Source organism: Cyrtonyx montezumae, unplaced genomic scaffold (assembly GCF_038088225.1).
Source record: "Cyrtonyx montezumae isolate F1298 unplaced genomic scaffold, pur_monq_1.0 scaffold_7, whole genome shotgun sequence".
Lineage (NCBI taxonomy): Eukaryota > Metazoa > Chordata > Aves > Galliformes > Odontophoridae > Cyrtonyx > Cyrtonyx montezumae.
Genome location: NW_027072078.1, coordinates 21355855 through 21369785, shown reverse-complemented (window position 1 = coordinate 21369785; position 13931 = coordinate 21355855). Strand labels below are relative to the sequence as shown.

Genomic DNA, 13931 nt, shown 5'->3' with positions numbered 1-13931 from the left:
GCCCTGTGCACCCCCAAAATGGGGATCTGTGTGTGCTGGCACCTGAATTGTCTGGGCTGGGCTGGAGTACAGCGGGTGTCCCAGGGCAGGGCAGCACTCAGCTGGGCTCTATCAGCCTCATGCAGGCTGTGCTGGGACGGGGTTGTGCTCTCCCTACCCAAGGGCTGCCAAGAGCCCGTAGGGGAACCAGAAAGGGCAGAACTGAGGGCTGGGGGTTGCAGCAAGCGCTCCCTGTGCTATCACTGCACCCTGCACCCCAATGCATGGCCAGGTCTCCACAAGAGCCACTCAGCGTTGGGGTGTCCCAGCAGCAGGGCTGATGGCCACTGGGTCCCGGGCGTGTTATCAGCACCAGACACAGCTGCTATCAGTGTGTCGCTGTTGCCTGCTGAGCCACTGCCCTCACACTGCACTGCTGCCTGCTGCTTCTCCACCATCCATCCCTGGCTGGAGCACTGCGTAGGTCAGGTTGGTGGGACTCCTGGGTGCTGGTAGAACCTGGAGGTGGGAAGTGGATGTTGAGGGCCGGAGGGTGAAAGTTAGGGCGGAGGTTGAAGGTAAAGGGGGAGTGTCTGTACTCCAAGCCATCTGTGGCTCGGAGAGGTGTCCCAACCTGCTGCCCCACAGTATGTCCCAGCACAAAGCCACCCTGATCCACACCAAGGTGGTGACGGGCAGCTGGTGCTGCGTGCTGCCCCGCGGGGAGGACGTGTCGGAGGAGCTGAGCGAGGAGGAGAGCAGCATCGCCCAGCGGGCGCAGCGCGTGGCACTGGAGCTGCTGGAGGATGCGCTGCGCAAGGACCGCGTGCTGATGAAGAACCTGAAGGACGTGGTGGTGCTGGCCGGGGAGGGAGGCGAGGGCTGGGTGGAGCGCTACGCCATGCTGACAGCACGGCTGCTGCGGAGCCTCATCGCCCAGCTCCAGCAGGCTGTCTTCCGCAAGAACCCACACAAGGCCGGCTCCTATGCCTATGTCAAGAAGAACGCGTGGGACCGCACCATCTACCTGTGCCCCCTCTTCTGGCAGGCGCCTGGCGAGCTGCAGAAGGACTCGCAGCCCGGCACGCTGATCCACGAGGCCTCGCACTTCCTGGGCCTGCATGACATCACATACACCACAGCCAGCTTCAGGGCGGGCGGAGGCGGCACGGCCATCTGCACCGATGGGCACATGCCCCTCTCCGAGGCCCTGCAGAAGGCGCTGCTCAATGCCAACAGCATCGAGTACGAGTTTGAGATGGTGCTGAGGCACCGGCAGCTCTACCAAGGTGGCTGCTATGCCTGCTGCGGGGAGACGGCACGCAACTCCGTCTGCGAGAATGCACTGCCCTGGGGCGAGCCGGCCTATGGGCCACAGAGGTGAGTGCGGCCCAGGCTGGAGTGATGGGGTGGGAAAGGCCTCATGGCCGTGTCCCCAGAGCTAACAGCCCTCTGTCCTGCCCAGCGTGGCCCCCAGCACCATCGGGAACGTGGTACAGCTGTCCCTGCTGCCCGCCCGGGATGCCATGCGGAGGTGCCTGTGGGACATGAGAAGAGCGGCAGAGGCTCTGGGCTGGTGCCAGCAGGCCGTGCTGATGGCCAACGTCACCGGTGGGGTGGTGAGCGCAGCAGGAGGGGTGGCAGCCATGGCCGGGCTGCTGCTGGCCCCAGCAGTGCTGGGCAATGCACTGCTGCTGGCGGCCGTGGGTTTCAGTGTCTCCACGGCTGGGAGCATTGCCAGTGCTGCCGCCACCGTCAGCAGCAGTGTGGGTTGCCTGGCGAGGAAGGGCGAGGCTGAGACGCTGCTGGAGGAGTTTGCGGCACAGGCCCAGGTGTTTGCAGGCTGCCAGGAGGCTGTGGAGAGGGCAAGGAGGCTGCTGGAGGCACTGGGGCAGGAGGAGAGCCTGGATGTCATCCTGGGGGTGTTCCGGGTGGTGGCGGGGCTTGGGCGCAGCATTTTCAATGGCAGCAGTGCCCTCAGACTCAGCATGGTGCTGGCAGGAGCCAGCCATGCCACCAGCCTTGCCGGGACGGCCACCCACATCCTGCTCAGCCTCTGCCTGGCCCTGGATGTTTTCTTCATCACCAAGGACTCAGCACACCTGCACCGTGGTGCACACTCAGAGCTGGCAGCAAGCATCCGTGTGGCCACAGCCGTGCTGGAGAGGGAGTTCGGTGCCATCGATGAGTTCTGCGAGAAAATCAGGCTGATCCTGGAGGAGCAGGAGTGAAAGCTGGCACAAGGCTGAATCTCACACAGGGTGCCCCTGCCTAGCTGCTGGCAGCACCGGGAGCCCACCAGCAGCTTTGAGTGCATACAGATCTCCAGTAAAGTGATTGCACCTGCTGCCGTCAGCACTCAGCTCTTTTAATTAAGCTGCACCCTAAATGGCACAGGGCCCAGCACCTGGACACCACCCCCTGCAACATGCCCCATCACCCACTGCCCCTCCTGTAGGCACTGGCAGCCCCTGTGACTGCTCCTTGCCTGCATGCTGTCTGAGCTCAAAGAGCTGCCCCTGGCCCTCCATGCCCTGTACTATTACAGCACCCAGCAGCCACCTGTCAGGAGCACATAGCGCCCTTTAGGAAGGCTGTGGTGAGACAGGAACACCTTCAGAAAATCCCCTGGAGGAAAGCTGTGAGCAACAGAGAAGCGTGTTCTCCTGCCCTGTGCATTGCTCTCTCTGCAACTGCATGCAAAAATACAGTACACAAATGTGCCGCTCACGGATGAAGGGGCAGTTGCAAAAGTCTCTGTTTGCTTGATTGTCACAGCTCAGTGACAGCTCAGGGTTTGTTTTCGCAGCCAACTTCACCTGATGCCAGCTTGCTGCATTAACATGGGATGTTCTCCTGTCAGTTGATCAAACTGGGCTCCTCTCAGAATGAATGTATCTGTAACGCACCTGCACTGGCCTCGCTCCCTTCTGTCCCAGATTCAAATTAAGGGGAATTAAGGATGTGCTCAGGGAGGATCAAAAATAGCAATATTCAGAGCCTGCTGATTGTTGGCATCCAAACTGCAACAGCCCTGCACTGACAGGCATGTGTCCCTACAGGGTGAATACAAGGAACAGAGCAGGAGCACACCTGCGTGACCGAGATAGGTTTCTTCAGGAAAGAATTGCCATACAGCCCTGGGGGCACAGGGGCGTGCAGAGCACTTGTTCACTGAGAGCAAGTAGGTTTAGCTGATTTCCTTGGGGATTTCTTCTTTGATGCAGGAATTCGGTGACCAATTGCTGAAAGCAGCTGCCCCAGAAAGTGCTACTGCTGCAGTGAGCGTGGCCAGGGGCCTCAGGCAGCCCCACTCCTGGCCCCACAAGCTGCTGGAGCACCTTGGGGAGGAATAAAGGATGGAAGCAGCTAAGAGAAAGCAGGTCTGATGCTGATGTTACAGCTTCATCACCACCTTGCTTTGGCACCAGCAAAGCTGATGCAGTTGGCAGGAGCAGGAATTTAGGGCACCAAGGCACTACCTCAGGAGGAAAGCAAAGCCACAGCCATCACCTTGAAGCTCCCAGCCCAGGTACAGGGAGCTGCAGGCAGCCCAGTGCTGAAGTAAATCAGCCCTCACCCTACAGGGGAGGAGACACAGTACTCACACCCCTCACACAAGTAGTACCCCAGGGAAGAAGCAGTCAGAGGCACTCATCCATCTCTCTTTTATTAGTGTAAACATCCCCCCTCCTCTCTCCACTATTAAATACAAACCAGGAGCACGGAGCAGCTCCCTCAGTCGCTTTCTCCTTAGGAGATGCGTAGCCGAACCTCCCCTGGAGCCCAGCAGTCTGGGGAGGGATGGGAATGTTGGATACCACATTTCCCCCCAACCCAAGCAAGAAGAGCCAGGGGGAATGCAGGGGATCAGCACGGCCTATAGGCCACATCCCCTAGGCAGGGACGGCTCTTGTTGGAGGGCTGCAACCTCCAGCGTCCTATCAATACTGCGAAGGCCAAGGCGGCCCGGGTCAGGGTTCCCATGGGGAGCAGCTCACAGTATGCAAACACAGCAGGAGCCCTCCAGCACTTCCCGTAGCCATGGTGCTGCAGCCCACCTGCTGGCAGCCTGGAAGGCTCAGGCGTCTGTCTCCTTACCACATGGTGTATGCTAAATCCAACCTCATTATTGCTTTGTTAGGGGCCCACCCTGATGTTCCAGGCTGCAGCAGGAAGGGGCTGATGCTCCCTTTTGCCACGGGGTGCCTCGAGGGCCTGGCCAAGGGAGTTGAACAAGCACCAGGCACAACCCTGCATCATGGGGGAAAAGAAGGAAGAGTGGGATCTGCCCCAGTCCCAGCTGGTCCCTCATAGCAATCACAACTCTGCCACATGGACTCAGTGTGGAGAAGTTCATGGGACAAAGCGAGGGCCTGCATCCCGCTGGGCCAGCAGCGAGCAAGGTGGCAGAGTGCAGTGCTGGGATGAGGAGCTGGGGGTCCCAGCACGCAGCTCAGTAGCTACAGCCCAGCTTCACCCCATGCTCTGCAGAGTTGCATCTGCCCCAGGACCGGCCCAGGCTGGCAGACATCCCTGCTCAGGCAGCAACAGTGACCACAATGCTGGAAGGAGGAAGACAGATTTTGGGCAGCAGATCAGGTGAGGTGGATGATAAGCCAGGCAGGGCCAGCACCTCTGCACACCAGGCTCAGGTGCTGTTCCCCTGCTCCTGCTCAAAGAGCACCATCGCCAGCTGGGAACGAGACCCAACACCCTCCAGGCTGCTCTGCACACAGCGGTGGTAGATCTCCTCACTGAGCCGTGGGTTGCAGGCCTGGTGTCGGTAGTGCTGCAGCAGGGCAGGCTCCACGGCCCGGAAGACGTGAAGGTTGGAGTACTTGATGAACATATCATAGATGTCCAGGGTCTCCAGGATGTCCTCGTTCTCCTGCACGTCACCTGCCATGCGGGTGCGTGCTGCCATGTAGTCAGCATTGTAGAAGCAGGCCTCGTGGAAGACATCGCGGTCAAAGCGTCCTGCATCCCGCAGCAGGTCCAGCGTGGCAGGCGGTGCCTGGTTGTGGTAGGCGACGGCGGGGTTGTAGCCCTGGAAGTGGATGGGGAAGAAGACCTGCCAGTTGTTGATGGTGTTCATCCGGCAGCGGTTCAGGAAGTCAATGGTGACCTCTGTGCCCACACCGGCCACAAAGAAAAGCGTGTCCACAGGATGTTTCTTGGAGATGATGTCCATCACCTTGATTTGGGAAGGGGCATCTGTCTTCACACTGATCCACGGGATCTTCACCTCAGCATACTTGCGCTCGTACTCTGTGATCTGGGCCTTCACAGGGGCAAAGATGTCGTTCTGGGTCACTTGCTGAGCCTCAAATGGGTCATAGATGAATAGGAAAGTGAGCACTGCGTTCTCGCTGCTCTCAAAGGCGGCTACCGCATAGGCCTCCAGGAAGTGTGCGGCATAGTCCCGTTCGTGGGCAGTGAGCGGCAGGATAATGTTGATGCGGCTGGCCTCTGTCACATAGGGCATGGGGATGATCTCCACCTCGCTGAGGGGCCGCACCAGGTGGACGCGCTTGGTGACAGAGCGGCTGTGGCCCTTCTGCGTGAGCACCTCCACCTGCAGGTCCAGCGTGTACTCCATGCCACGCGTAGGGTCAAAGCGTCGGTAGCCATTCACCAGCTGCTGCTTGCGGACATGCAGCACCGGCTGGTACTTGCGGTTCAGCTCCTCCATGGCTGTGGCCACAACATCGGCCACGTCAGCTAGGTCCACACCCTGCAGCTCGCACTTGGGGGAGCCGTCCACGCAGGCATAGACCTGATCCTCTGTGAAGTAGTCCCAGCGCAGCACCTCGAAGCGGGTTTTGGGCTGGAATGGAGGAGGGATGCCCACAGGCCATGTGGCACTGTGGTCTCCATCCGCAGACAGGCTGCTAGCATTCTGGATCTCGAGCTGCAAGGGGAGAAGCAGAGGAGTCAGAGACCAAGTGGGTGCAGGTACATCTGCCAGCTACTGCCACAAACAGCTGATCCCACCCCAGAGTGACAGCAGGTCCGAAGGTCCCTATATGAGGGCATAAAAGCCCACGAGTGACAGCAGAAAAGCCCAGATCCCACCCAGCCAAGCCAGCTCCCACCTGAAGCTGCTGAATCTCCTGGTATGTCCTCTCCAGCTCCACCTGTGCAAAGTACTTATGCAGCCGGTACATCTGGACAGGATCCAGCACAGGGTGGACAGTGAATGCACCCTGGAAATGGAGGTCGGTCTCCTGCTCAGGATTCACGTTCTTCAGCTCAAAATACTGGTAACGTAGGCCCTGCAGAAGTGAGAAGAGATGGGTTAAATCCGACCCAGTCCCACAACCCCACCCTGCTGCACACAAGCACAGCAGGCTTCAAGGAAAACAGCACACGAGGGCTGGTCCTATGGCCCTGGCAATCCACGGTGAGACACTACCAGGGACTCTGCTCTGTGCCAGCTCTGCAGCAGTACCTACCTCGTGCTCCTCGGTGCAGCTGACTGCTGTGTGGTCGATGATGCAGCGTCCCAGCCACTCATCGGGCCGGGAGCTGAGGATGTCGTTGCGGCAGGACTCCAGGTGCTGCTGCAGGCGCAGGAGGAGGCTGCGGGACAGCAGGTACCCAAAGCCCCCGGAGCAGTAGCGTCCCTCGGTGTCCCCACCAATAAACTCCTCAGGGCGGCCCAAGTAGAGGTGGGTGTCGATGCTGAGGTGGGCCACCAGGTGGTTGATGCGGTACGCCTCAGTATAGGTGTCATCCTGCACCAGGAAGAACCAGTCGAAATCATTGACACAGTGCTCCAGCAGGTACCGGATGGTCTGGTACATGTTCCAGATGGGCCGCTCATCACCGTGGGTCACCACCGTCATGCCGTGGGGCACCTTGCGGCCCCGCGTACCCGTGAAGTACACCAGGCGCTCCAGGCGATGGGCCAGCGTGCGGTTCACGGACACCGCCAGCGTGCCCAGAGTGCTCTTGGAGGTCAGCACGCCCACGAAGAGCCGCTGCCGCATCCCCAGCTCCGTGCTGATGTAGCGAGTCCTGCGGGAGGGATGGAAGCTCTGAGCCCACAGCGCTGAGCCATATGCGAGTGCAGCCAAAACCCAGCTGCAGGAACCAGGGGGGCAAAATCCCCATCCCACAGCCGCCCCCAGCTGCCACCCTCACAAAGCCTTCCAGGTTGAATCCTTCCAGCCAGCCCCCAGGCAGGAAGCAATCCCCCCCCCTTGGCTCCCACGCTCACACAGTGGCCCCATTCAGACCCATGGCTCCCCCCTCCCGCCCACCTCCTGGCAGGGGACAAGGAGTGCCTTTCAGAGCTCGCTCCGTGCCATCGGTGGGGCGAGGGCTGGGGACATCAGGGTGCCGGGGGCCAGGGGGGAACAGCAGCACAGGCAGAGGAGGGATGGAGCAACAGGGACAAGAGGTCAGGAAGAAGCAAAACAGCAGGAAGACGCCCCGCAGCAGCCCACGGGACAGCGAGCAAAGGGCAGCACAGCCCGGGGAAGGCAGGCAGGCAGGCAGGCAGGAGGCAGCCGCCCCACCCAGCCCCTCCGCCCGCACCCACCGGGCTTCGCCCCACACCCGCCGCCCCCACCCCGCACCTGACGGCCTTCTTGGCGGCCCTGCCGGGGCTGGGCGGCCGGTAGGGCACGACGCGCGGCTCCCAGCTGTCGGCGCCCAGCCCGCCGGGCACGGCGTTAGGCCTGCGCGCCGCGTTGCCGTTGTGCAGCCCTCCGGCCGGGGGACCTCCCGGGGAACCGTCGGAGGGCGGCGTGCGGGCGGCGAGGCGCGGCGGCGGCCCGCAGGGCTCCTCCACCCACGTGACGCTGAGCAGGCTGAGGGTGAAGCCCAGCGACACGCCGATGGCCACCGGGCCGGCAGGCCGCAGCACCGACAGCACCAACGACAGCCGCATGGCCGCGCGGCTCCGGGAGCGGACGGCACGGACGGGAGCGGCGGGGGCGGCTCCCGCTACCCGCTCGCGGCGCCGCCGTCCGACGTGTCACCCACGGGCCCCGCCCCCTACGTCACGGACGGGAGCCAATGGGAGGCGTCCGCGCCGGTGACGGCACGGCGCGGCGGGGAGAGGGAAAGGGGCGGCGTGGGGGCGGGGCGCGGTTGCTAGGAGACCGCGCGGCCTAGCGCCACGCTGCGGGGAGGCCCCGCGGGAGGAGGGCGGGCGGCCAGCGGCTCGGGGCTGCGCTCCCAGCATGCCTCGTCCGGCAGAGCTTTCCCAATTAAGGAGCAATTAAGGCCCCGAGCCTTTCGGAGTCCTTCGAGGCCAAGCTTTGTGCGGGGCCCCACATGAGAAACAGGGAACCGCTCCCCCCATCGCCAGCAACCCGGGCTGGAGGCTGTCCCACACCCTCTGCACACTGGGGCATGGCGAGGGGCCCAGGCTGCAGGGTCCCGGCAGGCCCTGTTGTGCGAGGGAGCAGCTGGCAGCATCGCACTGCAGAGCATGGGACAGTCGTCCAAACGCAGCCCATTCAGAGGCTTTCTTCTCCTGAATAGGCGAGGAAGTGGAATAGGCAGAGGCAGTCACATGGAGAGTGGTTTAATAGAGGTGCCGGAAGGGAAAAAGATGCAAAAGAAAGAGATGAGTGGAGATTTTCCATGGCAAACGGCCAGAAAGAAAATGGGATCATAAACAGCCAAAGTTGCCTTTGTTTTCTGTGTGCACAGAAACACGATAGAAATAGATAAAATTTGATTTCCTCCTCAGATCCAAATATTTAACGTTGATCACCTTACATGAACCCACATAATTCTATGCTTGTGATAGAAAGACATTTGGCTCTGAAAGTGCTCCCATCGTCCTGGGCTTGGATTCAAACGCAGGAAGGGACCGGAAACAGCACCGATCCTTCAGAGCCACCACACAGAGCCCTGAAAGCTGAACCGAGACAAAGCAGTGGGCTGAGTGAGGCCCGGCAGCAGCCTCCCGCCCTCACAGCCCATCAGGGGTAGAGGCCAAGCCTGAGAACAGCCCTGAGGAGCTTTGAGGCAAAGCAGTCCCCCGCTCGTGGCACTGCTCCCCAGGCAGCCCTGGCAGCTGCAGCCCTGGGCTTTGTCTCAGGCTGGCATGGGGCTGCTGGGGGCTGCCAGGGGAATGATGGGGCTGCCAAGAGCCTGCTGCCTGCCAGGAGGGGCCATGCCTGGGGGCTCTGAGAGCTGCACCTGGGAGATGCACACCAGGGGAGTTGGGCCTCTGCGGAGCTGCTTGTTGTACCATGTATCCAACCTCCTGCCTGGGCGAGCAGCAGCCATAGGTTCCCCAGACAGACACACCTTTCCCTTTTGCTAATTTCCACGCATGCTGAGGTCTCCATGCACATGCTTCAAAGCAAGGCCCGGAACACAAATTGGTGCAAACTGCAATGCACAGACTGGCGCGTATCCTGACGCATACTGCAATGCCCTCCATTGCACACAGTCCAACACCTCGGCACACAGCGCGGTGCACATTCCAATACACATCTGAAGTGTGAATGTGCACTCTACCGCGTGTACCCATACAGCCCAGAACACAAGCCCTATCGCACAGCCAAGCATACACTCCGGGCATGCCCCAACACATGCCCCAATGCCACCCCGGCCCCGCCCCGTCGGCGAAACCCCGCCCCAGTCCCGTGAGGCCACGCCCTCAATCCGGTGAGGCCACGCCCCGGCGGCGCGGTGACGTCAGGCGGAGCTGTCCGCTCAGCACCGCGCCGCCACCATGCGCGGGGGCCGGGGCCGGGAGCGCCGGGCGCCGCGGGGCCGCCGCCGCTGCGTGGCCGGGAGCGCAGGTGCGGGGCGGGTGCCGCGCGGGGGGTAACCGGGGCAAAGCAGCGCGGAACGCGCGGAGCGCCGGCGGCGGGCGGGGCCTGGGAGTACCGCTGGCGGCGGGCGGGCGGCGGGCGGGGCTGCGGGCGCGGCCGGGGCTCGGCCGAGCGAGGGCCCCGCGTCCGCCGCGGGCCGGGGGGGAGCTCCGCCGCCCCCGCCCCGAACAAAGAGCGAGGCGGAGCGGCCCGGCAGCCCTTGCGGCCGTCGCGTAGCAACGCCGCGCGGAGCCCGCCCCGCCGGGGGCCGGGAAGCGGGACGGAGAAGGGGGGGGGGGTGGGAGGGAGGGAGGGAGGGGAGGGGAGGGGAGAGGCGCGGCGGAGCCGGGCCGGTGGGTGCGGGGCGCGGGCAGCTCCGAGCAGGGTGACCCCTACTGCTGCTGCTAATAGGATCGGCGCGTGAGCGGCTTTGTGCGGAGCGCGGGGTAATCCGGGGCGGGACGTGGCGGCGGGGCCGCCCGGCAGCAGGGCTACGGCGATGGGGTACGGCTGTAGGAGCGGTTCCGGAGTCCCTCGACCGGGCCCGGCGGCGGCGGGTGGCGGAGCGCCAATGAGCGGCGCGGCGCTCCCTTAGCAACACGGCCGCGCCAATGGGCGCCCGCGGCGCTGCCCGCGCCCCGCAGCCCTTCCCCGGTCCGGCGTGGGCTGGGGGCAGCGCCGCTCCGTGCCCGCCCGCACCCCGCGCGGCATCGCCGCCCGGCGGGTAAAGTCCAATCCTGGGGCGCGGGGTTTTAAGCGGGCACCCGTCCCCCGGGATTAGGGGCCGCGCTCGGGCGGCGGGCGGTTTCCGTCCGGCGGGGTGGGGGAGCGCCCAGACTGTCCCCGGCGTGCGGCCGGGCCGGGGATGGGGCGTGCTGCGGTGGTGTAATTAGAGACCGGTAACGCTCGGGGGGTGGTCGCTTTGAGGCTGCTGTAACGTGGCGCTGAGAAGAATAAGCGGTGACGTTATACGAGTCCCAAACAAACTGAGCCTGGAAGCGCGTCCCGGGAACAAAGAGGTGTGGGAGCAGTCTGCAGGTGGGAGTGGGCAGACAGAGGGCTTAATTGGGCTTAAGCCGGAGCTGGATCCGTCTTTGCAAGGGATTATGACCCCTCCGTCTGTGCAGGCACCGCAGGAACGGGGCACCCCCCAGCCCTGTCCTGACCCCTGGGTCAGTGTTGAGCAGGGCTCAGGGGAGGGGCGGTAGCTCCTGCCAAACCCGTGGGTCAGTGTGGGGCCGGGCCGGGCACATGGACCTGCTTTCCATAAGGACACTGCAAGCTGGAACGGGGATGAAAAGTAGCCAGAAATATGATTAGAGGATTGGCAAAAATGCCTTAGAGTACAAGCGTTAAGAGCTCAATCTGTTTAGCCTATAAAAATAGAAGATTGAGGGGTGACTTAATTACTGAGCATAATTACTTTCCAGGCAGAAAATGCCAGGTAGTGGCAGTCCCTCCCATCCAGCAGGGAAAGGCAGCGGGAGGGCCAGGGGCTGGAGATGGATGCTGTTCCCTCACACCTTTCATCCCCGGCCCAGCCGTGATGGAGCCGTTTTCCCACGGATGGGTGCTGGGATTTAGAGCAATTGTTTGAGCTCGGCACAGAGCCCGGTTGGTAGCTGGGCCAGGAGCATCCTGGGGATGGGATGCGGGACTGCAGCCTCCTCCTGCAGTGGGATGGAGGATGGAGTGGCCCCAGCTGGGTGAGCACCTCCTGCATCCCCTCTCTCCCACCTTCTCTCTGCAGCCAGAACCAGTGCCAGGGCGCAGCTTTGCCCGCGAGCGATGGGACAGGAGCAGAGCTTTTGATGCCTCTCCCGGGACTCCCCAGAGCCATGACTGCAACTGTGCAGACGCTGCGCTTCAAGCTGCTGCCGCATGACACAGGCCAGGAGTGGGCGCACAGCTGCCAGCAGGAAATTGAGCGCCGCTACCAGGTGGTGCCCTCGGTGGTGTGTGCCATGTGCTGCCTCTTCGGGATCATCTACTGCTTCTTTGGTGAGCCAGACAGGGGCATAGCAGCTAGAGAGTAAGCAGGGAGGGAGTGATGGGGGCTCCCCGTGGCTGTGCCCCCACTGATGGTGGTAGTCTCTCCGCAGGTTACCGCTGCTTCAAGGCCGTCATGTTCCTGACGGGACTGATGTTCGGCTCCATCATCATCTTCATGCTGTGCTACAAGGAGAGGGTGCTGGACACGCAGCTGAGCGTGGAGGCGTCTGTGGGCATCGGTCTGGGCATTGGGGTGCTGTGCGGACTGGTCACCATGCTGGTGCGCAGCGTCGGCCTCTTCATGGTGGGGCTGCTGCTGGGGCTCTTGCTGGCGGTGGCCACACTGGTGGTGATGGAGCAGTTCTACCACCCGCCCACAGTGTGGATCCCCATTGCGCTGCTGTTGGGCGTGGGGATGCTCTTTGCCGTGCTCACCCTGCAGTGGCAGCGCTTCTTCACCACCCTCTCCACCGCCGTCTTCGGCAGCGCCATTATGACCGTCACCGTTGATTACTTCATCGAGCTCTTCCTGCTGGTGCAGTACATCTACGAGCGCATCAAGGTGGCCCCCGCTCGCCCCGTGTGCTGGTACAGCTGGGTCATCCTGGGTGTCTGGCCGCTGCTCACCGTGCTGGGTGTCCTCGTCCAGTGGAAGGTCACAGCCGAGGGCTATTCTCACACTGAAGGTGTGTAGAGGTTTGGGGGAAAAAGGGAGGCGGGCGGGGTTGGACGTGATAACTGGAGCACCAACAGCGGGCGGTTGGGGTGTGGGAGCATTTTGAGGTGCTGACCACCCCCCTGCTCCACAGTGATCATCAGCCGGCAGCAGCGCCGTGTGCAGCTGATGCGCATCAAGCAGCGGGAGGACCGCAAGGAGAAGAAGAAGAAGCGGAGGCCCCACCACCCACCACCCCACCAGCACAAGGCCCACCCGCCCGAGCCCGCCTACCGCCGCAAGCCCAACCCCGTGCGCCGCTTCGATGGGGACGTGCTCTCCCCAGTGAGTCCTGCGCCCAGGGTAGAGATCTCCCCAGGCCTCGGCCGGCTCTTCTGCAGGGGTGGGACGGAATGGGTTGGGATAGGATGGAACGGGACAGGACAGGATGGGATGGGACAGAACAGGCCAGGAGCAGAGCTTGCTCACCTTCTGCCCCTTTCTCAAGCAGAGCTACATCCAGAGTTTCCGAGAGCGGCAGACGGGGCCATCCCTCAACAGCCTCATCGCCAGCTCCCACGCCGTGGTGGACCTGGACTATGACTGCAGCTCCACTGTGCCCCTCACCACGGGCTCCGGCCCCGCCATGCGGGTATAAGCCAACCCAGTGACCTCGAGTGACACCAGCACCCCAGCCTGCTCCCACAGACCCCTTCGGACACGTGGGGCTGTTCCTTCAGCCTTGGGGTTGTGGAGGCTACGGATGAAGACCCTTCCTGGGGCAGCACGGAACTCATCCTGGTGAGCCCAGGATGCCCGTGCGGCCCAGCCATGCTGGGGACACCCCCAGGCAGGAACTCAGCCCATAGACTAGTGCTATGAGCACCAAGGGACTCACAGAGTGTGGTGTGAGCGGCTCTGCTGCACGTTTCCCCGTGGCCTGGGCACACTCCTCCTGCGCCCTGACACCTCCTTCTCCACGTTCGAGCCCTCCCTGAGCAGTTCCCCATGCCTGCTCCCTCCTTATCACACCCCACAGTGACTCCCCAAGTGCCTGTCCCCACATCCCTTCTTCAGAGAGCAGCTCCCCAAGCCCCTGCTCCCAGAGTGACTACCCTGAGCATGTGTGCCCTGTCCCATCCCAGGCAGCACTCCCCCAGCCCTGCCTTTAGGGGTCCCTGCCCTACACACCCTCCTTGCCCCCAGAGCATCTTGCCTGCTCCTTCCTCCGTTTTCCTGGGCTGAAGTGGGGCAGACTTGGGCAGAGGCTGCCAGGGCATGGGGCTGCTGCTGCAGGGTAATGGCACTGGGGCTCTGCCTCACCTGGGCACCGTGCACGCTCCCCTGAATGTTTTGACGGGAGCCAGGACGTAGGAGCCAGCCTTTGGGCAGAGGCTGGGCAGCCTCAGGGACCCCCCCAGCATCAGAGGCCATCGCTGTTTTGCTGGCGACTGGATTTTATAGCGGCTGGGGGGCCCTGGGAGCAGCACCTCTGCAGGGCCGGGCAGAGGCTCCCG

General features: G+C 62.9%; 3 protein-coding genes across 5 annotated transcripts; 2 read left to right on the top strand and 1 right to left on the bottom strand.

Annotated features, from left to right (window-relative positions):
• The first annotated feature begins 340 nt into the window (after positions 1–340).
• Positions 341–2326, top strand: LOC136057804 (uncharacterized). The gene is made up of 3 exons (XM_065750710.1): positions 341–532; positions 628–1359; positions 1445–2326. The coding sequence occupies exons 1-3, from the start codon at positions 516–518 to the stop codon at positions 2208–2210; spliced, it is 1515 nt and encodes a 504-aa protein (XP_065606782.1). The 5' UTR covers positions 341–515; the 3' UTR covers positions 2211–2326.
• A 1310-nt stretch (positions 2327–3636) lies between these two features.
• CHPF (chondroitin polymerizing factor) lies at positions 3637–7955 on the bottom strand. The gene is made up of 4 exons (XM_065750708.1): positions 7566–7955; positions 6438–7002; positions 6078–6257; positions 3637–5893 (listed from the first exon to the last, which is right to left on the bottom strand). The coding sequence occupies exons 1-4, from the start codon at positions 7877–7879 to the stop codon at positions 4631–4633; spliced, it is 2322 nt and encodes a 773-aa protein (XP_065606780.1). The 5' UTR covers positions 7880–7955; the 3' UTR covers positions 3637–4630.
• Positions 7956–9700: 1745 nt separating this feature from the next.
• On the top strand, positions 9701–13926 carry TMEM198 (transmembrane protein 198). Of its 3 annotated transcripts, XM_065750714.1 has the most exons (5): positions 9701–9755; positions 11518–11768; positions 11870–12445; positions 12569–12777; positions 12926–13926. In XM_065750714.1, exons 2-5 carry the CDS (start codon positions 11579–11581, stop codon positions 13070–13072), a joined length of 1122 nt encoding a protein of 373 aa, XP_065606786.1. In that variant the 5' UTR covers positions 9701–9755; positions 11518–11578; the 3' UTR covers positions 13073–13926. The 3 variants fall into 3 exon arrangements, with proteins under 3 accessions (XP_065606786.1, XP_065606785.1, XP_065606784.1); XM_065750713.1 differs by lacking the exon at positions 9701–9755 and having other exon boundaries at positions 11357–11768; positions 12569–12759; XM_065750712.1 differs by lacking the exon at positions 9701–9755 and having other exon boundaries at positions 11357–11768.
• Positions 13927–13931: the final 5 nt, after the last annotated feature.

What these genes read in the sequence shown, in the direction of transcription:
- LOC136057804 (XM_065750710.1), top strand. An exon ending in CCGGCCTATGGGCCACAGAG is followed by an intron (nt 1,360 to 1,444) that starts GTGAGTGCGGCC and finishes TGTCCTGCCCAG; the next exon opens with CGTGGCCCCCAGCACCATCG.
- CHPF (XM_065750708.1), bottom strand. Translation starts at nt 7,879, where the DNA reads ATGCGGCTGTCGTTGGTGCTGTCGGTGCTGCGGCCTGCCGGCCCGGTG. An exon ending in GCCGCCAAGAAGGCCGTCAG is followed by an intron (nt 7,003 to 7,565) that starts GTGCGGGGTGGG and finishes TCCCTCCCGCAG; the next exon opens with GACTCGCTACATCAGCACGG. An exon ending in AGGAGATTCAGCAGCTTCAG is followed by an intron (nt 5,894 to 6,077) that starts GTGGGAGCTGGC and finishes CTCCCCTTGCAG; the next exon opens with CTCGAGATCCAGAATGCTAG.
- TMEM198 (XM_065750712.1), top strand. Translation starts at nt 11,417, where the DNA reads ATGCGGGACTGCAGCCTCCTCCTGCAGTGGGATGGAGGATGGAGTGGC. An exon ending in GGGCTATTCTCACACTGAAG is followed by an intron (nt 12,446 to 12,568) that starts GTGTGTAGAGGT and finishes CCTGCTCCACAG; the next exon opens with TGATCATCAGCCGGCAGCAG. An exon ending in CAGTGAGTCCTGCGCCCAGG is followed by an intron (nt 12,778 to 12,925) that starts GTAGAGATCTCC and finishes TTTCTCAAGCAG; the next exon opens with AGCTACATCCAGAGTTTCCG.